At 36.2% G+C, this 24,106-nt stretch overlaps 1 protein-coding gene across 1 annotated transcript in view; it reads right to left on the bottom strand.

Annotated features, from left to right (window-relative positions):
* ZFPM2 (zinc finger protein, FOG family member 2) overlaps positions 1-23,637 on the bottom strand; it is a 300,634-nt gene extending 276,997 nt beyond the window's left edge. The window contains exon 1 of the mRNA XM_075213954.1: positions 23,234-23,637. Within this exon, the coding sequence (XP_075070055.1) occupies positions 23,234-23,273 (40 nt within the window). The 5' untranslated portion in view covers positions 23,274-23,637. The remainder of the gene's footprint in view (positions 1-23,233) is intronic.
* Between the last annotated feature and the right edge of the window lie 469 nt (positions 23,638-24,106).

Below are 24,106 nucleotides of genomic sequence, written 5' to 3'. Positions count from 1 at the left end.
ATCTCCCAGAAAGCTGTTATGAAGAGGGGGCGGAGCCTAAGAAGACTGAGAAACCAGAGGGCGGAGAGAGAGAGGGAGAGAGGAGCATCCTGGGAGAGACTGAGCTGTGTGACCAGTTCAGATAGGTGACCCTAGGCAGAAGGGCACTGGATGAGTGATCTGAGCAGAGAGAGCAGTCTGCAGAGATATCAAAGCTCGGTGCAGTTCTGAACAGAACCTGTTGGAAGCCACAATTTGAAGCTGTAGGAGGAGGTTTGCATGCATCTCTGAAGAAGGACATTTTACAAGTCAGCCATTTTGGAGATAATCAAGTTCAGACCTGTGACACACTGGTGCAGATAAGTTACTGGTTATTTTTATCTATCTGTTGTTGTTCAAGTGGGGTTTGGACTATATCTGGCCACAAGGGCTGAAGAGTTAGGGATAGATGGGTGGGCAGGTAAATATGCACCAAGTGTGTGTCTAATCAGCACTTGTGGAACTACAAGTCCCAGGATACAAATTAGAAAGGATTTTACAGTTGTTGCTAGAGGAGGGTCTGCATACTGTGACTGCTGTACCTCACTGCAAGTGATTTAAAGATCTCCAAAATCTGCAAACTGGACACATGATGTTTCCATGCCGTGCTGCATACATACAGAAGGGCCCCAACGTGCAGTGCACTGCTCTATTTGTGTGGTGTGTTTGAATACTGCTGTGTGTGTTTGGCAGTACATTGTAGGTCTTTAAGGGAAAATATATAAATTCACCCTGCAAGATATTCACAGTATCAGGAGCAAGTAAGATATCTGATATATTTTTTCATGTGTATAAAGCTGTGACAGTTAATGGTTATATTGTTATATATTATATTATATTGTATGCTGTTATTGATTTATTGCGAGTTTTTGTGTTAACTTGGTGTGCATAGTAAGAAGTGGTGCGCCACTTTCATCCACACTTGTTTTATTACTGTATTGTATTGTTTGCACTATTATTTCAAATTATACTAAAGTATATTTTTCTATAAAATTACAAAGCTGCATTTAGGATTTCCATTTAAATAAATGTGCCTGGCTGGCTTATGCAGCACACATTTTGTCACAGAGTGTTAATACTGGGCAGGGGGTTTCCCGAATCTCCCCCTGGTGTATCTTTTGAACACCCCCCAGAAGAGAAAGCAGAGATTCGGGTGGAGGCACTGAAAACCAAGTACCAAGGTGAGAAGCATCTGCGTGGTTCAATATATATATATACCCTCACAACGCTTAACACACAAGGGGGTGTTACATAAAAAAACAATATACAGAAGAAATTAAATACACTATAATATTGCAAGTGAAAGTATTAAATACCCATGAGATAAGTTACTCTTGTCCTTAAGTGCCTGCACTCTAAGTAACTTAATGCATGCCCTAAATGCAAATCATGTGTCTTTTTTTTCTATTTGTAAAAGATCATTTATGGTACTAATTCCCTAAGTGCCATTAGAAAGCCAAAGAAGAGCAATACACTCCCGTGCCCTTACAATATATATAGTATGTCAGATTTCCACCCCTACTTAATCTTCAGAACGTAAGTCACATGGAGCAGTTACTCTTCATTAGATCATTGAATAAATGTGCTGTAATGGTGTCATGCTTTCTATTTACAAAGCTCAGGCCTGTGCGTTGCCCCAGATATGGCATCTATGGCTGCATTCATATTTCTGAGTCATTTGTTTCCTTTTTAACATCAGAGAGAAAGTTTTCCTTTTGGGGAATGCTCATTTTTCAGATTAAAGAAAAGGGTGTTTCTCTGGACTGAAACTCCAGTGAACATTGTGCTGTAAGAGCTTTAAATAGATAATTACTTGTGGCTATTATTAGAGCTCACGCTTTAGAAGCATAATGTTATTTTTTTTATTTTTTTAATAAAACTCTTCCAGTGAACATGTTTCCCTGTTCCTTAGAATACAGCTAATGAATATTTTAAGCAGTATTCCAAAGCACAAAAAAAAATCCATTCAAAAGGTTGGCTAAGTTTTAAATGTGATTTGTTTGTCTGTTTCAGGGAACGGATTCTTGCAATCAATAAAGCCACAGACATCAGAACATGGTGCCACGGCAACACCATCTTTTCTAGATCACAGTTTTAATCCTACAACCTGATTCTCAGGTACCTACTGTATTTCTGACGTCACAGATAAGTGCCTTTAGCTCAGAGTGGGGAATAAAGGGCACAGAATAAAAAGTATGTTTGTGTACCAAGATGGCCCAGTCCTGTATGAATGTCACCAGAATTAGGCTCTGTATTGTATACTGGTTACCATAATGGGGCTATGTATTATATACTGGTTACCATAATGGGGCTATGTAATGTATATCAGTCATTGGAATGTGGATCTGCATTGTACACAGCTCATTCAAATTGGACTCTGTATTGTATACTGGCTGTCATAATGGGGTTATGTATTGTATACTGGCTGTCATAATGGAGCTATGCATTGTATACTGGCTGTCATAATGGGGCTATGTATTGTATACTGGCTGTCATAATGGAGCTATGTATTGTATACTGGCTGTCATAATGGAGCTATGCATTGTATACTGGTTGCCATAATGGAGCTATGCATTGTATACTGGTTGCCATAATGGAGCTATGTATTGTATACTGGTTACCATAATGGAGCTATGCACTGTATATCAGCCATTGGAATATGGATCTGCATTTTACGAAGCTCCTCCAAATTGGACTACTGGTGACCAGAATGTGGCTCTGTGCAATATATAATGGTCATCAGCACGGAGCTCTTCATTACATCCTGGTCATCAGGGTTCGGCTTTGTATTGCATTCTAGTCTTCACAAAGGGCTTCTGTTAATTGTAGACTGGCTATCAGAATGGAGCTCTGTGCATTTTATACTAACAATCAGAATATCGTGGATAACTGACGTTCTATAATGTACGATAATGTTGTGACAATGTTCTAGACTACACTGTGTTTCTTCACATAATGCAGAAATACAGTGTTGTTGGCTCTATATCCCCTTGTTACATAGTTTGTGATATGCATTATTAAGTACTAGTGGCCTTTCTCATATATACGGTACGGTGACATAGTGTATGGGTAGGTGAAGTAAGGCGGTGTGGTGTCATTTTCTTACAAACTGCCTATTGACGTTTGTAAAGATAACAAACAGAACAGGAAGAAACATTTTAAGTGCGTTTAACCCGTTCCTGGCTGTGCACATCCTGCCGCCACCCAGAGCTCAGACCGTAAGTATGTTTATGTCCGTTCAATATGGTGACCGTGCAGGCTTGTGTGCTGCCCCATGGTTTAACGTAACATACTCAGGGTGTCCTGACCTGGACGTAAATTGCTACATCTGGGTCCTGTCCTCCCGGACGCAGCTCAAGGCGAAACACCAGGAGCCTGAGTCATTAAGGAGAGCAAAGCATAAAAAAAAAGTAACTTTGCACCTAGGCAAAACCATTTTGCATTGGAGGGGGAGGTAAATTTAAAATGTGGGAACAGTTATGTAGTTGGGGTAGGGCATGTTCTAGATCAGCTTTAAATTTCAGTGTAAAAGTAAAGCTTTCAAGTATTTGTGTGCTACATGAAAAAACAGACAGCATTTAACTTATGTGAAAAAAAATAAACTAATTTGCACCCCTTGCATTGTAACATGGTTTGTCCCGGAGAACATTTACACCTTTTTTTGCCTTACTTTCCTCAATGACTCAGGTCCCAGGTGTGCGGGTGAGTGTGTGTGTGTGTGTATATATATATATATATATATATATATATATATATATATATATATATATATATATATATATATATATGTGTGTGTGTGTATATATATATATATATATATATATATATGTGTGTGTGTGTATATATATATATATATATATATACAGCGGTCATTTTAAATGTAATAAGTATATATTATATTCCGTATAATAAATAACATACATCTCTCTTTCTCTCTCCATTTTGCCATTGTTGCACTATACTGTACCTTTAATTGCTCTGCACAGAAATACTTCCGATGCATTCCAACTTGGAACAGAGCAGCGCCTGACACTGCACAGGGACTGACCTCTTTGTCCTTCAGGTTTGCCTATCAGGGCCCTCTTCTATCGCAAAAGCCAAATCATCTGATCCCAAACTAACTGTCAACTGCTTGTGATGGTGGCAAAGCAAGACATCAATCAATCAGTCTTTATCAGAGGCGCCCTTCTCTCCTCTCTTGTGCTCATCTTATCACCTGACCCAGTTGTAGCCCTGACTTCTACAGCTTCAGAAACTTGGAAACAAAATATGTGCCTACCCATGTCATCGGTGCATTGTTATAAGGTTATGCTTTCAAGCTAGGTTTGCAATTTTTTTTTTAGAGGTTCTTAAGATACAATGAAATATAATTCCTACATTGTCAGGAGTATTATTATCAATAAGACTGGATTGCTTATTGAACATGGTCTACCATCTGTGCTTAAAGAAAAATAATACACAATTAAATGTGTCATTTTGGTTCCGCGTTTAAATAAAATGATACTTGTTTTAAGACACTCGGCAGATACTGATAAAGTGCTACCATTACATTTGTTTAATTAGCTAAAATCTAAAAAGTTTACTACAATGTATGTATGCAAGTTGGATGCATATATATTTATATATCTATATGTATATGAACATTGTACATATGCAAGTTGGTTTCATACAGAGGCGCTCTGTTCAAACAGCTACCACTTTGTGTTTTTGGAGGTCCCTGTTTCTTCCACTAACCCTTATTCTCAGGCTTCCTGCTTGTCACTGTTCCCTTCACACATCATGACACTGCCCCGGTCTTACCGAGGCCTCGATTACACAATAAACATAAGTGGATAGGTCACTGCCTCCCACAAGATCAGCGAACTCATCTCCTGAAATATTATGTGCTGCTGTGAACATTCCGATGATCTAATTGGCTGCATGTTGTTCCATCCCGACCCATGTCAAAACTGGGGACAGAGCGGACAAGCGGGAGATGAAGTTTAATAATGCAGACGTGCTCTGACCCTGCACAAAGAGCCCACATAGCAAAATCTGACTGTTAAACCCCTCTCCATAACAATGTGTCACTAAAGCACACCCACCTGACACTCCATCCCAAAACACTATCCGCATTTCAACACACTAATTACATTTTTATCTGACTGACATAGATGGTTATTGATATCTACATATAACATATAACTATACATTGGGGGCCTGATTCATTAAGAAACATAAATCCCTATATGTGTCATATGTTGTGCAAAATCGTGGACGCATTCTGCAGTGTATTCTCTGTTACAGCAGAGCGGACCTAGACCCACATTCAACAACAGACCTATCTTCAGATCCGCTCCTAGTTGAATACAAACATGCGTAGTCCCGATTTACATGCGTTTTCTATGCCTTAATGAATGGCGCCCTGCCTGTGAAGTCGCTCTGCTTCTCTAAAATATTAACATGCATTAAAATGTATTCCTTTATCGGACCCTTTAATTGTTTCCTCAAAGTTTCAACCAAGTGGTTGCATGTGCTGCTGCAGCGTACTCGCCTACTCTCTCGGAACGTCCGTCAGACTACAGAATTTCGGGGAGTTCTCCCAGGACAGTCGGCCACGCTCCCAGAACTTTCCTCTTCTTCTTGTAAAGAGGATGGGCAGGTCTCGATGATGCTATTCAGGGGCAAACGCAGGATTTGTAGAAAGGGGTTTCCACACAACGCCGCCAGTGTGCGTGACCAGCATGCATGGGGGCTATAATTTTAGACAGTGCTTGGCTGCTCTCTTACTCTTCCTATCCCCATAATATACATGGGCAATGCTGTTAGGTGCACGCAGCTCCCCCTTTTCAAGCAGAGCCATGTGAATCGGGAGCAGGGTCCACCCACCTCAATTATAGAGTGTCCCAGGCTTGGAGGGGGGTTTCCAGGCACTAGGAAACCCCCCTCGGTTTGCCTATGCTATTTGCGTCATCATTTATCCACCCCCAGCTATGCAATAACGCAATTACATCATTGCGCATGGCCAAGCCATGATGACGCGATCTGTGTTGTCACGTCCCCTCCCCCACTTGTCCTCCAAAAAGTAGGCAAGAATATGCTAGGTTTTATATTAAATTGCACTTGTCATCAACAGCGAGTAGAGACAGATATTTTGTGGGTTAAACCAGTATTCATGATATTGAGAGACGAGGTGAAGTAGCTGGTTGCTAGTGAATTGATAGACTGTCCCCTCCGTGTAGAGGTGAAAGGCACACTTTAAGAGATTGCTATTATTACTTTGAATAAAGTCATCTTTTGTCCCATAAAGATTAAGCTTTTATTTTTACAAGTAAAGTTATGGCAAGTTGTATGTTGAGAAAGAGTTCTAAACACAATATGAAACGTCTGCTTTCCCTTCTATCAGGCTATAATGTCCTCACTTTGCCTCAGTATCAAGTACAGCAAGATGACTTTATGTATGGTACTAATTAAATTAGCGACATATAGCCCATCAATCAATCATCAGGCTTTTAATCAAATGAGGAACTGTTTCCTGATCCTTTGAAGGTAGACAATATTTATGGTAGTGAAGATTTATGGTTTGTTGCAACGAGGAGCAAGACTTGAAAGGTGTAGTCAAAGAAACCTTCATAGAGAACTGGGATACATATTCTGCTGATAAAATTATAAAATAAACTGCCCTGAAAACTTAATATTCAACATCGCATTTTAATGAAATATTGCTGAATTTCCAGTTTCAAATGCCTAAGATTTTTTGGGGTCCCTAATTTTTGAAAAACTGATCAGACATAAGTTATGCTATATTAAAATAATACACATGGCATATAGCAATTGAAATGCATCTATTTTCTATACATTTCTAACATTTGATGTCAATATTCTGCCCCGCTGTGAAATTAGATTGCAAGCTCCGACGGTCAGAGATCCCCATATAGATATACCACAACATTCTGATTCACAAACAACAGGCACATACAGTACTCAAACAGCTCTATATAGATCTGTTCATATGAGATTACAGTCGAATATTAGCTTGAGTGTTTCACATGCGAGACGTTAGTTGTAAAAGGAAGTCAGGAAAATGTAAATCAGAAGTAGGAAGATGTAGCAGATTTGGAGAGCTTTGTTTGAACTACTTACATTGGGGTTTGTACCACGTTCCAACTTGAAGCTCACCGATCCCGCTTTATTATAGTTACAAACATATAGTCATCCTCTCAAGACCATTAAACCTAAAATACAACTTGCTTATTATAAAAGACCTCTGATCCACAAGTCTCCCAACACTACTGACCAAACTGGGAGGACACTGTAGCTTTTTGCCACAGTAAAACAGATCTGCCTGCAAATAACAGGACTGGTGTTGTAGGCGGTGTGTTATAACAGAAGAGTACGTAAAAGTTTCAGAAGCTTGTCAGAACTGTGGATATTTGGGATTAACATGCTATATGAGATTTTTTTCCATTGTGCTTCTTGTATAAGGGCGTTCAAAGCCATTTGTGAATGATATCAGTATCTATTTTATATAAGGCAACATGTTAATTAGTTTTTTTTTTAAATACATGGGAAATAGTCCAGCAAAGGATGGATATAAGGGGCCTCATTTAGAATCGGATGCAAAGTCCATTTCAGGCGCATCCTGCACATGTCCACTGATGGGGCATGCGCAGTAAGCAACAGTTCCCTGCAGTTCCGTCTGCTTTTCAGACGCAGTGTGCACTGCGACAGCTTGTGTCTCAGTCCGAGGGAAAGGGTGGAACACGGAGTTATGTAGGCGTGACCGTGAATAATTCAGATACTGTGGGCGTCTACCTTCAAAAACTACCGTAGTCGGATCAAGACGCAGGCGGAACACACGTCAAACAAGACTGAAAATGTGCGTCAGGAATTAGGTGGCGCAAGTAGTTAGTTAGCTGCAGGAACTGGTCGCAGCTCGGTAGGGTATTACGAGTGGGACGCAACCGGGGTTGTATACCACTCGTATTACCCTACCACGCTGCGGAGCACGCCCACTCCTACTCTTTCATGTAAGTCTTAGACGCACATAGCGTCCGACTCTGAATGAAGCCCAAGGTGTCCTTCTGTAGGAGTATGACAAACAAGGGTCTCCAGGTAAATATCAAAGTGGGTGCTGCAAGGCTGCTTTATGACTGCTGACTTTTGTTAAATTCTGCTCATGCCACACTTGAAGTGGTATACATACATAGAACCCTGCCAAAACTCTCAGAACTATTCCACGTTTGTGATAAGGGCTCCAAGAGAAGGGTAATTCATTAATTAAAGGACATTTTTGTTTGGCTGCACCCTTACACGCCAACTGGGTTACAGTCATCTTCCGACCGTCCTTGTAGAGTACCATTCCCTGTGTTCTCCTGTGGTCCAGAAAAATGAATGAGAATGCAAACAGAAAGAAGTATAGGATGTAGGAGAGAAGGAAAGTGTATGTATATATATATATATATATATATATATATATATACACATTGGCAGTATGGAAAATGTGAGTAAATGGCATTTGATAGATGTACAATGAAAGCAGTAGGAGAAGTGGAGGTATGACAAAGAACCATATACCAGCCCACTTCGACCACTGTACATATATATTTTGTAGTGAAGAAAACAAGCAGTTGTCCTATGGCAGCTGAACAGCAGGAAGAACACAGAGAGAGCATCTGGACGCAGAGCATTGTGCATGAGTAGATAGAGAAGGCATGTTGGTTCCCAATAGACATTAAATAATAAATAAATAAGAGTGACACACCTTACCTAATGAGCATTTTGTATACTGAGTAAATAAATCCAACCCATTAATCCTATTTAAAGGGGTTGTCCATCTTCAAATTATTTGAATGAATTGTTTAGCACATCCGCTCTTAGAACTTTTGCAGCATAAATAGCTTTGTTTTTCTGGCTGACTTCTGTACAAGGATTGCTTATTTTGTTTTGCTTAAATACTACACAGATCTGCTTTGCACTTTATGACAGTTACATTTGCACCCAGAGAACCGCTGGTCCTAAACCAGAGATACGAAAATGAACAACTCTGTGTGATGATATAAATGTACAGCAGAAACTCATAGAAGCAAGCTAGGACAAAAAAGAAAAACAATGTATGTAGTAAAAAAAAAAAAATCACCAGAGGGTATATAGAAGCCAATAAATGAAATTACCCGAAGGTGGGAACCCTATTTAAAGCAGCAATGCTATTTACTATTTCCCTTGTTTTTATCTTCCAGCTGCAATTCAATATTTATGATTCTGGACTACCATGGTAACCACAGTCACACCGCACATGATTTGGTGAGCAGAGAGGCTTTGGAATGCCCCTCTGAGCTCTGTCACAAACACTAAAGGATGAGGTCAATCTGAACTTTCTGGGAACAGGGATCTTTTTTCGCAATCTACTACACAAACCCAGAACAACAATTACACATAAGGATTAATATCGGATATCTGCCTAGTAAATGAGAAGCAATAATAATTTTGGAACAACAGTAATCAGACATAAATCAGTCTGTAGATAAAGAATAGGATACTGCATTTTAAAAGCACCTGAGCGAGAACATCCTATTGCTGCATAAAGATGAATGCATACAATGCAGAACTAGTTATAGATAAGTTGGTGGGGTCAGTATGTAGATTTATGAGCTTTAATTTAATGCATTAATATGCATAAATGTATGTGCTTCATACCTGACAATTCACAAGACATTTTCAACAAAATCTGATATTTATTATTTGAACAGTTATATAAATATATTCACACGATAGATATATATATATATATATATATATATATATATATATATATATATATATATATATATATATATATATATATATATATATAGACACTAAGCACTAAGAACCTCCTACTTATTCCAAAAGATAAATGACAGAATGTATAGTGCAATATTGGAAAGCAATAAGCATAAGCATGTATATCTAAAAAATAATATATATTGTGGATAGATTTTATTATATATATATATTTATATATATACTATATGAAAATTTCTATAAACAAATGACTACATACTATTATTTATATACTCACCTCTCTAGTTATCATTCTGCATTAGTTTCCAAAATCAACAGTATCTCCCCCTATTAACCTGGCCTTCTTAATCTCCATTTGATTATCCATAAAGATACATAATATTGCATTACGTTTAGTGGTAGTAGTGTTACTTTGCATGATGTGATTTCCGTTTCACAAATGCAGAGGTTTGCTTTGTAATAAAGGAGATATTACATGAAATCCTGCTACACTTATATGATAGAGAGGTCGCAGTGTACAAAATTACATTTATCACCTGAAGCAATTGGGAATTTTATCTCTGCTTTTCGTTTGTATAATTGCGTTGCAGTGGGCAGTAGGAGGTATATATCATTATGAATGTTTCCAACAAACAGAAATATGGAAACAGAAGAATGTGCAGAACAGGTGGAGAGGTGTTGGAATACAGCTGCGTGAACGTGATAGATAGGGAACATCTGCGGGTACTCCCTAAATGACACACAACCCCCCCCCCCCCCCCCCCCCACCAGCTAATTTAACCACAATTCCAATCCATTTTTTCAAAAACATATAAACCAGCTATGTGTGCAGTTCTGTTTTACTCTTCTCCAACCGAACATGCACTTTATAATTAAGATTAAGCTGCCATGTAAAACGGCATTAGTGAATGCACGGCCAAGGCTTTGCCTGCATTACCCATTCAATGGTGGACGTTGGCCTAATATATTCTGTATCATTCTACATATGCTCAAAAGCAATTATCAAAATAACATGCATTGGGATGATTATAAGCTCCGAAGAACAAGACTATTTCATCTGCCGTAGTAATGCAAACAATCCATCAATCTTATATACACAAAAGGCTAGACAATGATTGTGCGCAATCGCCCGTTCTATGGATTATGCGGACGGTATTTTGTTTTTGCATGTGAGGCAATTCCGAAGTTCACAGAGGGTTCTTTTGGCTTAGAGCCACATGTTTGTCAGTGACTATTTGCACACCAGTATTGGTTTTATGATTATCCAGGTATATACAGTCATTACATTTTGTTATTCTCCTTTTGGTGAATGTTATATTTCATTATACACTGTTTAAGAACACACAAAAGAATATGGCATTTAAATAATAAGAAAACGATTATAGGGTTGTGAATAAGACAACACATACAGTAAAACAGGATGAGGGTCGAGTAACATGATTATGTTTTTATTTGGCCCAATCAGAGGAGAGCCAACTGCTATCCCCTAACCCAGGGTTTCCTAAACCCAGTCCTCAGGGCTCCAAAACAGTGCAGGTTTTCCGGATCACATGTGACATAATTAGGACCACCTGTGGATTTGTTACAATGTGTCAGTCAGTAATGAATACACCTGTGCTCCAGCAAGGAGATATGGAAAACCTGCACTGTTGGGGAGCCCAGAGGACTGGGTTTGGGAAACCCTGCACTAACCTCTATTGCAGAGTGTTCCGATCACCCCCAGCTGTGAGCAGATAGATAGAGCCGCATATTCCAACTGCATTTTTCACTGTATCTTACATGACATTTATAACTCAGAGCACTGGTCGAATTGAGGGTGTGTACGGTTTATGCCCTACCGCCACTTTACCTACCGCCTTCATTGTAAAACTATTGTAATTACATTTTTCAAAAAACAATACCGCCACTTCAAAAATTTCCATACCGCCACTTCGAAATTTACTTTTCAACCACTGCATGAGAGGCAAAATCCCATAAACTACAACAACTGCTTATCCACTAAATACATTTGCTGCAATTTATCTTTTCTTGCAGCAACTTATTTTGTCTTGCACAAAAGAGGTAAAACTACTGTATATATTAGACGACATACCCACTGAAGTTTGAGCTGCTATTTTTTTTTACTCTTGCAAAATAAAAAATCGTATCAAAGAAAATGTGTGCAATCCTTGTTTGATTTGCATTTTTAGAGATTTAGAGATTCATTTATAGATTCAAATGGAGTGAAATTTGGCAATCAAACAGAAATGGAACAAGTGGCATTTAAAAGAACGCTATTGCAACATTAATAAACACAGTAATGGACTTAGAACATTGATTATTACTGTTACACTATTTTACATTTGTTATAAATGCATGTAAATTGCAGAAATCAAACGCTAGTGGGCTTGTAGCCTAAACTTTGTTTGCATTTTGGTAGCTGCTAAATATTAGACAATTGTGTATTATATATAGCGCACGTCATGAAAAGTAGCAAATTAAATCACACTAATGTTTCTCACTAATGTTTCTGTACTGTTTGTACAACATTCCCTTGTACTAATGTTGTACAAACAGTACATATGCTACATATATACATTTAAGGTTTATCAAATACTGTATCAAATATGTATACTCATCCCACAAGATTTGCTATAGTATCTGTTTCATACCTTCTAAACTGTATTTGTCTGCAATTAGTAATGCTTTGTTAAAGCAATAGCTATGAAACAAGCATGAAAGTTAGCGCAAGGTGTCCAAAGTAAAGCCTTAAAAGCCTTCCACTGTAATACAGTCGCAATAAAATCCTTCTAAGAACAAAAGGTACTCACATGTTCCTTGTTGTAAAATGCTATTTTCTCAGATAACTAACAAATGAGGGGTGAAATACTTGCACACAATTCTACAGGAAAACTTCACAGTGAAAATTTTTTTTATCGAACACTGTTTCATATGACAGCTAGCTATCTTCAAGACTTTCGAGGGTACACTTACTAAACTACGGGTTTGAAAAAGTGGAGATGTTACCTATAGCAACCAATCAGATTCTAGCTGTCATTTTGTAGAATGTACTAAACAAACGATAACTAGAATCTGATTGGTTGCTATAGGCAACATCTTCACTTTTTCAAACCTGCAGTTTAGTAAATATACCTCTTGGTGTTTTATTACGTTCGTACAGTATATGTTTAATTAATACAGGGAACTATTTCATGGCAAAAAATGGTTGTAACAACAGTTCACGTATAGTATACCCACAAAATCTGTTACACAAAGAACTGCTGAACTATTACAGGATTGTAGAGAACTGGCCTTTGACAACATCCCCACAGTTGTCCACCGTCATACACAATACATTGTGTGATATGTATATAAATCTTGCATAGCAACAGAACACAAAATCTTTAAAAAAGAATTATCAGTCTTAAATTGTAACTGTAATAATTATCTACCCATATAATAACAGTAGTGGCTGTATTTATAAGACTTCCAAGTTTCATCTGTTGTTCTTTGCTTCTGTATTTGTTCTAAAGGGTTAGTAATATTTTTTATTAGTATTAACATTCAGACACATCAGTTCCTGTTTCAGCAGAGCTTACTATCTAGTGCACACGCTCACACACCAGGGATAATTTAGTAGGAAGATAATTAACCTACCAGTACATCTGTGGATATTGGAAGATACTGACGTACCCGGGTGGAGCCAATGAAAACATGGGGAGAGCATATTAATTTCACACAGATTGTACCCAGTTGAAATTAAACACAAGGCCTCAGCAAACACCAGACAGCGATGCTAACTACTGGGCCACATAATACATAACTTGCACAGGGAAGAAAATAATAACTAATATCGTATCAGATCTAAACAATAATTGTGATTGTATGGACAAATACTGAAATATATCTTTGCAAGATAATATTACTGTCTTTTACTTTACTGGTCCCTGGAACATCTCACAACGGTATCACTTACAAAAAAAAAAAAAAGATCTGCACAAAAGGCGTCTTTAATCTGATTTTACCCTGCTACACAGCAAAACGTCATCTTTTGCAAAGGAGTATTTTATTATGCTTTGGAAGATGGACAGACTGGGGGAGATAAGTGTTCTCTATCTTTCAGCTAAAATGCAAATCAAAGGAAACCTATAAACGAAACACTTTTGTGGACTTTTTTGGGGGAGTTAATACCACCTCTATCCTATCTGTAAGCATTTGCTATATATACTCCCTAGCAGACTAAATAGCAGTTACTCGTCTTGCAGTTCCTGCCATCTTCGGGGGACCGATTGAGTCCTCTGTCTACACAAACCCAACATCATTGGGTTTCAACTCAGTGACACAAATTGCTTTTCACGCTACTCTATTCAAATTGAATGGCTTTGGCGGATAGACATGGCAGAGGGGGTTGGCCATAGACAGAGGTCTCACTACGGCTGGCCTAAGCAGGAAAGGTAAGTGGTATATCGGCTCTACTAGAGAGTGGAGTTTTCCTTAGTTAACCACGAATAACCATGTATATGTCAAAACATGATGGAAAAGCACTTTCAGACTCTAAAGCCATTTATTTTCTGCTGCTATGCCATGTGGCTGCTTGGGCATGGAATATGGCAAGATAGCGTTTTTGCAAAGGGGCAAAATTTTGATGAGAACGATGGTAGATCCTGGGACCAATGCCTAACTGGCAAACTGTAAAAAAAAAATGTTTTTGGAAGCTGCACAGGAAGCTAAGATACTTAAATGAACAAAAACAGATGGAGATATGGCAAACTTGTAAGTTCTTCCTATTCTGCATAGCTACCACGTAAATGGCCAGGATTTTTTTTAACACATTCTCAAAGGCGGCTTTAATTACTTCTTTCAATGATATTCCATCTCCTCTTCATAGATGCACTGAAAAAGCCCAAAATCAACTAAGCATCTTAGAACAAAGAACCCCAAATGCTAGGGTCTAAAATAAATAAAAGTTGAATTTTTTTTATTGGGCATGTTTTCTCAATTTCAATTTCTTTAAGTCTTGAACGCATCAGTAATCATTTATGAGCACAGCATGCAAACATTCACGTACAAAAACTGAATATTGACCCCAAAAAACAAATAAATGTACACATAACTAACATATTAAACACTTCACCTCAGTTCCGTTACTTCCACACGCATAATCAAAATACTTATTTGTAAGATGGTCAAGAATGCAGTACAATTTCCAGACTAAGACCACTGAATTAATGAGGGGCCCGGGCATTAAGATACAGGTAAGGAGCATGAAAACACAAACTACATAAGGATTGCGGAATAGCATCTATGTCTGGTAGTGATCATGGGGTAAGCTTATTCTTCTACCAAAGCTGTAGTTATCCAGCGAAAAAGACAGAAGCACAATTTTTTGCCTAAATCGTCCACCGTGGGCAGAATTTATCTGCTTGTATTTCTACAGACATCCAGAATCAAACATAAAAGTACAATAGACCATGTTACAGTACAAGCTATTTAAAACCAATTCAACATTTACCATTGGCTAACTGGAAAAAGTATCCTGACAACAACTGTAGTAATAGGTACGACAGTAAGTCCTAAAGATGGTTCATACACTATCATAAGTGATGAGGATACTCACCTTTATGTGCCTTATAATAGAGACACTGTACATTATATCTAACATTCCTTTAGTTCTTAGACAAATCTTTGTAAAACAAAATAAAGTATAACAAATACTTTGCTTTTTAATTATCTTTGTTTTTTTTTTCTTTTTACATATTTCACACTATTTAGGATGACGTAAAAAAACATGTATTTAGCAGGCAAGTATACCCCACAGATGGTATCCTTTTCTTGCCAACACTCAGTAAATACCATAACTGCCAGACTATATGAATATTACTATAACTAGAATCTCTTCTCGACCCAAAGTAAAAAATCCCTATATAACTGTCTACTCCCCACTGTGCTCAACGTTGTCCGAGCAGTGAATTTCATTACTATACAGGTTTCGAAAATATCCCAAAACTATTAGGATTAAAATATTTTGACCTTTTGAGAATTTGAAACTTACAGAACGGGAGGGAGAATGAAGGACATAAAAATAACAATATTTAAAGTGATGGTTGGAATGATAAGATATGTAACGTTTTATTAAATACAAGCTTACGTTATATATACTAATGCTGTGGGTTAATAAAAATCCATTCCAAAATCTGCAACTACAAGCATCATAATTTTGTTTTTTAAACTGAACATAAAACAAAACATAAATATATATATATATATATATATATATATATATATATATATATGTATATATATATATATATATATATATATATATATATATATATATATATATATATATATTTAAATATTTAAATCATGATCACTGGTCAATTTTTACAAACATTTTAAAGCTGACCAGCAACCCCCAAGAAACAAACACGAACAAAGGCAAATACCGAGGAAGCAACAACAATTAGTTTTTGGAACAAGCAAAACTTTATCAGAAACAATTTAAACCAGTGATTATCTAATTTTCTATTTATTGTCATTCTAACATTTTAATAAAACACTGAGTTCAATAAAAAAAATCACTTCCCCCTTGTGCCAGTCCTGCAGAAAAAAAAATCACTCTGACGGAAATAAAATCAGCGCCTTATGGTCAAGCTTCCTTCCGGCTGTTATTATTTAAATCTTCCCTATCCCTTGCGATTGCAATTCAGTTTCTATTTGCAAACAAAAAAAAACCTAAATCAATGCAGTTAGAGTTCAAACTAGATCCCTAAACAGTTTGCCACTCTCTATGAACAGATAAGATAAACTTTCTCTGACCCAAGAGATGAAGTTGCCATGACAATACCACAGTCCACTTTCTGTATTGATATTTTGCTGATGTAACAACAAATAGAACCAGATCTTAGCGCTGATAACGGTGATTAATTAATACTAATATTGATCCATACAAGCAAGAGACAAGGCTATTAACTTAAAGCCTGAAAAGTCAATTGTTACCTGTGGCAGAGATACTAACAGCTGATTCTGCGAGACAATAAACAAATGTGTTATCTTTATGCTAATACCTTGTTAAAGGATGCACAGGATTTTCATATTTGTACCCGTTAAAGTCCACAAAACAGAACGGCTTTCGTTCAAAAGCTTCCAATTATTTTGGATTTTTTTTAAAAAAAAAATAATATACACGTCAACAGATTTTCTTTGTATAATTGAAAGTTATATTTAGCTATCAACTGCAACGTTAATACTTATCAGATTGATAATCTATAATAAGAATTTAAAAAAAATCACTCAAATATAAACAAAAAATTCTGGAAACACCATAAGTGCATAATAATAATTAAATTATTATTAATTAATAAAGCGCCATCAATCTCCAGGAGAATAAGGAATACATACAGAGTATTATAACACTGGCATGATTTTAACATTTTCACACATAGAAGACAGTAGGAAAGAGAACCTTGCTCAAAGAGCTTACAATCTAAAGGAAAACAAATAGAATTAAGAAGTTAAGGAGCATGGAAGATAATGGGATGTATAATGTAAATCAGATCATGGTTTTGAAGTACTGATAAAGTATCAATAATTATAGTACACATTATTATTATAATAAAAATAAAAATAATATCAATAATAATAATAATAACTCTGGATAATAAAATCTGGAAAAATAGTTTCTACCACATGGCATTTTACAGCACCTGAGGAAGATATCCTTCTAGTACAAGTTTATCATAGCTGAGAACTGCCAGCTTCTCTAATGATCTACTCTGACACTGATTTTCCAATTTTATGCACTCATACCGGCACATTGCTAAGCGTGCACTTAATTAAAACAAACAGAAATGAAGTAACATAATAATTTACATTAGGGTTGTAAAATGCACATTACACTACACACCTTGCAGGTTTACCAAAAAAAATAACCTTTTTTTTTTGTGATTGAATTTTCAACTTTCCACCTATAGCCAAGAATATCTTGAGGTCATCCAACGGTAAGACCTATGATTGTCAATATAATCTGCACCTCAAGCTCGGCTGCTGCAGGAACTTGGGGAGGGGACTCGGATTAAGTGAGCCTAAATTTTATTCTCAGGGACAGATGATCAATAAACTGGCAACAGCGCCATGTTGGTTTGCAAAGAGTTCGGTTCATTTTATCTATAGAGGTTTTTTTTTCTTTTTTTAAGAAAATTAATATTAATTTTATGCTTCCTGTACTTTATTAGAATTAAATTTATTTTGTACGTCATCCTTATGAAATTAAATATAAACCTATAACATAGTAATAAACATGTATTTGCTTACATGTAGTTATTAAATTATTATGTTAATCCATAGTAATGTAAAAGTGATTTCCATGCTTCAGTCTTGCTTATTTATTTTTTGTAAAAAAAAATAAAAGATAGTGTGGACAGGCTAGTAATTTCTGAGTAGAACAGGAGTATGAGCTCTTTAGAGTTTTTCATCCAAATTTCCATGCTAAAAAATTGAAGCGCTTAAGAAAAAAATGCAGGGAAACCCCAAAAAAAGGTAACCTTCCAAATTGGGGCAGCAACTTGTCATGTTGTCAGTGCAGATTCCTGTACTGTGCGGCCTTATACATCAATACACAGTGAATCATATTAATTAAACATGAGATGAATCTGGATTTTAGTTTTAAACTTTTTTTCCAATTATTCCGAATATTTGTGTTCTATGGTGCTAAATTCTTCACCATGAAAAATATAAATGTCATAAAAATTGCAATTGATTTTATAGCTAATATAGAATAAATAAGATATGTTAAAATCAGTTGAATTATGTCAGATAATCAAGTAACACGCAGAAGACATTTGCCATGAACAGGCAGATTTACACATTTCCTAACACAGACAAAGCCTTTATTGTGGCATCTATTCAACAGATTCTATTCAATTATCCTAATGCTTGCAAAGGGTCCAACCTTATTTTTAAATCAAATTGTTCCGAGTTGTACAGTTGGCTGCTCTCCTTCCATACCATCCAGACGCTTGATTTAATTTGTGTCATCGCAGGTGTTTGCTACCTTAGCACTACCGGATGCCATGGGCTACATTTTACATAAGTACCAAATGTACCTCTGCAGATGATAAAGTTATAGGAAATGGAAACACAAACAACTACACAACTTGAAAAATAAATTGACAAAACCATATGCATGGTTTCAGAGCTTTTAAAGATTTGCACAACTGCTTAAAAAAAAAGAATAAATATACCTATAAAAAAAATAATGTATTCCAGAGATATTGGACATAACTGTCAAATAATACATATTAAAATATATATATAAAAATATATATTTTTTTTACTTTTTTAATGTAATGTACGTATTAAATAATATCTATTAAAAATCAATATGCATTATAATTCTAAAAATGCATATCTAAATTTTTATGTATATATATATATATATATATATATATATATATATATAAATTAATAGAGACACCATAATGTGTGTGTGTGTGTGTATATATATATATATATATATATATATATATATATATATATATACACGCACATGAATAAACGACTTACAATAAATTAAGCAAATAACAGGAAAAGCTGGCAAGTAGCAGTCACCTACTGTTCAGTAATATAGTTGATGATGAGTCAATTACAATACTCTCAAATTACATTCTCCAAGCCCAGTTTATTACTAACAACATTAATGGACCCGTGTGAAAACTATACAACGATCAGCAAATTTTCATTAAACTAAGTGACATAATTACTTTTGACGCACTAAATAAATATAAAAAAAAATAAATATATATATATATATATATATATATATATATATATATATATAATGAGAATGACGGAGCCAGATTCTAATAATATATTAGAAAGGGTTAAATGAATTTCTTTAATAGGTGTAGCTATACCCACCTCCTTTATTTAGTATTTAGCATGAATTATTTAAACAGAGATTGTCAAGTCATATTATTTTGAAAATTAGATTAAATAAATATTCTGTATTCTGTTGCACAGGTTTTTTTTTTATAAACATGTGTTACATAAAATTGCATGAGCAATAAATCGTGTCTCCTTATGTTTGCATTGTGTGTTTATTTAAAAGCTTTGGAATGCTATGACACATGGTTGTAGAATTCTGTTTGCCAACAAAACAAAACTATGATTCTAAGCCCCTCCCACTATTTCTGGAACCTCTACAGCGCCTTAGTAAATGTCAACTACCTATTAGGAGTTTGGAGACAATACAAAGTCCTGTACAGGAAAGTGGTCACTAACAGTTCCACATCTGCTGAAAACATAAATAAAAACTGCCACTTCTCTCATAAATTTTACTCTAAAATTACAGAGGGAAGGACAATCTGGGCAATTTATTGGCATATTGGCAGGGGTGATAAGGCTAAAAACAACAGCAGCTAGCAGCTGGTGCGGGGAGATGGGCTGATAGCATTGATACAGAGCTCCCACACAAAACACCTCGTTTCCTATCACTGCTTTTTATCAACCTCATATTACAATAATAGCTCATGAGAGAGGTTGTATTTTTCTGGACTGGGAGGGGATTTCTCTATCAGAGGCTTGTAATGAAATAAACTACAAAAAAAAAACCCAACACATAATAAAATCTGAATTTTTCTGACAAAACGTGGGGGCAAAATACATAATTTATCACTGCATTATCAGGATATCCAGGCAGCCAAATCAAGGAGCACTGAGTGACTATTTTTTGCCTTATCATCCAAAGTGGTGGAAACGGAGAAGGAATTATCAGCCTTCTGCAGATTGCTGCCCTGGAATTTTAATGGTAATAATCGGGTTTCTGATGGTATATCTTCCCAGCTTATCTTTCCCATTATCTCCCCTTATCTGGCCAGTCATCTGAGCAAATTAATGGTGCTCTTTCAGCTTCGCCTTTTTATCGCTGCCCAGAGAGCACCCAAGGGGAAAGTATAAGCAAAATATTAAAATACTGCATAAATCACAATTTTAGATAGCAGAGAAAGAATGCAGTATGTGGAGGGAAAAAAAAACTCTTCCCAACAACCTTTTTGTCCTTTAAAATGACTGTCTCTGGAGTTTCTTGGCATAAGCTGACTTTTGTTTTGCTGGTTTAGTTATAAGCAATCGTCAATGTTTCTACCTGCAGCGACTGTTTCCTCTATAGAAGTTATAAATGTATTCAAGTACAGCAAGGGGCCACTGCAGTTTTATGTGTTAACAATCTACATGAATATGGTTAATTGCACAGTTAATATAGTATACTGCATCAAAAAAATGCTTCCACTACATCCATACGTAAGGTAATGTACTGTGTACTACAACAAAAATTATGCAATATGCATAGATGATATGCGTATAGATGTAAAATATACACACATATACCTGTAATTATATATCTATATATATATATATATATATATATATATATATATATATATATATATATATATATCTATATATATATATATATATATATATAGATATATATATGTATAAATATATATATAACATATATAACTGTGCCACAAATTTATGTTTGCTACACAATGAAGCTTTTCAAATGTTAAAACAATGTTTTCGGACGTCCTTTATATCTCAGAGGCCTTGTAAAACTTGCAATAGTTGCTCAGCTTTTATGATAATGTGTACACTAAGGGACTACGACTCCATAAATGCCATTCAGCCATACAGCTAGACTTGATATACAGAACACATGTACACAATTACAGTATGCATATTGTATATAAGCTCTTTTTAATTATTCACATATTTAAATGCTATATACCGTAAAGTATAATATATATTTCAAATGAAAGAATAAAGAAGCTTTAAGTAAAACATATATGATATACTATATATACATGGCTGTGATCCAGTTCTGATCCATAATGTTAATGATATTTTTCGCAAGCACAAACTTGATTCTATCAACATTAACCTGTCAAACAATTCTGACCCAAAATGGACTGGTTAACTACATCATATGTGTTTTCCAATTAACAGGCACACTTTTATCTCCAATCATTAGCTGGATGCAAAAAATAAATAAATAAAATGAATAAATTTAATTGCGGAGATAACAATGTATACAAAAGGCCAATCAGATTGTCTGTGTTCCACTAGCCAATTACTGCTAATAATTTATTAACAATCGAGTCACCAACCTTACAGTGAAATGGCAGACGGCATAATTACATAACGACATGCATGCAGTGCAAAAAACTATGCACACACCTAGTAATACACAGCCTAATGCATAATAAAAACAAACAAGCAGTTTTGTTTACAAAGTTCTTATCAGCATACAGCATGATGAGAAATCAAAGTCCAATAAACTATTAACACACACACACACACACACACACACACACACACACACACCTACTAAGTGTAAAATACATAAATATTTTAAACAATATTGTATTAAATGTTATGATTTAAAAAATAATTATTATTATTTTTAACTAATAAAAAGGCGTAACTGCAAAAAGAATGAATAATCCTTGCATCAAAATATATACGTATCAGTAAAATGGTTATTACTTAAATAAGTGCTTTAGAGAGTCTATAAAAGTCATAACAAATTAGCTATACTAGAGCAATTAGAGTGAAGAAAAATCAATAGCAAAATGCTATGAAACAGTCCTGTAGTGTGACATGAGGATTAGTTGGATACAAGTCTGCAGATGAAGATGCAAAGTTACAGTGCTGGGAATTGTATCTAATTAATTAATGCTCTAATGTATCAGAGGTCAGAATAAGCAGAGAAAATATCTTACAGTATATAAAACTATACAAGGGGAAAAAGTTTATAAAAAGTCTCTTCCTATGGTATGAAATGAGCCAGGAAAAAAAAAGTGTCTTTGTTTAGCAGCAAGAATTACAAGAAGTGACCATCATACCATACACATTTAAATGAAATACACTCTTCATAAAATGAAAGTAAGGCATAAAAGTGTGTTGCAAAGTTATAGGCGTAAAACATGTTATGGTATCAATTTATATGCATGGATAAAAAAAAAAAGCACACCCAAAGAGTGAAGACTAAAAGCAATTATTCCAAATACAGAAGCCAAATAAATAAACTTGGGTAAAGTTCTTTTCTTTTTTTTTTTTTTTTCCACACAAGTGTCGCTGATAATAGGGCGTTCAACTTAGGCCGATGACGATAAACAGTTTTGAGAGTGAAAAAGTCTGCACAGAGACAAGTACATCAATTAGGACGTGACCTCTTTCCCTGCACACCCTGAGTTGACAGCTGAGAGTTGTAATCCTGGAGAGGCCAGATAGAGATTGTGCATACAACATACTGTCCTATCTGTACTGTACCTGTATGACACACATGTTCCTGCTACATGACATGTCTATATGTTTAGGGTTCAGTCTCTGCTTCCCATGTAACTTCTCCAATCCCCCCTTAGCTCCACACTCGCTCTGCATTCCCTAAGGCACACTGGGATGGGGGACTCACGTTTAATTTGTCGGGGTTTGCTCTGCTTCCTCCGAGACATGCTGCTTTACTTCCTCCAGGTACCCGAGTGACAGATCAATTGGTTTGTTTCATAGAAGAAGCGATCGATGTCTTGCGATGCAAAGTCAAATGAATTGTGATAGACAGGGGGTGGCGAGGAAGAGAGGAGAGGGGAAGTAGAGTGACTGGAGTGCAGAGAGACAAGAGGGACAGTGAGAGGTTGGAGGGTAAAGGATGAGAGAGTGCAGAGAGAGAGCTGAGAGAGGTGGGAGTGCAGGGATGAAAGGAGTGCACAGAGAGAGAGAGAGAGAAAGGGACAGTAAGAGGTGGGAGGGAGGTCCACTCATGAAGTCCCAGGGTGGATGCTGCTGCTGCCGATGGCTGTGCCCATAATGTTCACATTCACTCTCTCTGACTGATTGCTGAATGGGGAGGAAATAAGAGGTGGAGCAAAAAAAAAAAAAATAATGCACTTTTCCAGTAGGAGGGGAGGGAGATAAGAAATTAGCAGGGAGGAAAAGCCCTATACAGAACTGTCACAAAAAGAATGCATGAAGACAGTAGCGCCCAACACTGCATATGGCGGAGGAGGAGGTAGAGCTGCACGTTTGGCTACATGTTGTCTGCAGGGTGAATGAGAGAACTCTGCACGTCTCCTGGTGTCACCAGCCTGGAGTCAGAGTTATAAGAATGTAAAAGTTTTCTGACCATTTTTTCTCATTACAATACATTTCCTCCTGCTCTGCAACACAGATCTTATCTCTGTCAGGCTAAACTTAATCTAGATGCTGCTGCTCAGTCCACCTGCAGCATATGCACAGGACCCAGAACAGAAAAATTCATCTGATAATGTCAATAATTACATAGTTGCCA

Source organism: Mixophyes fleayi, chromosome 5 (assembly GCF_038048845.1).
Source record: "Mixophyes fleayi isolate aMixFle1 chromosome 5, aMixFle1.hap1, whole genome shotgun sequence".
NCBI lineage: Eukaryota > Metazoa > Chordata > Amphibia > Anura > Limnodynastidae > Mixophyes > Mixophyes fleayi.
The sequence above is the reverse complement of the archived record's forward strand: the minus strand, read 5'-3'. Positions and strand labels throughout refer to the sequence as shown.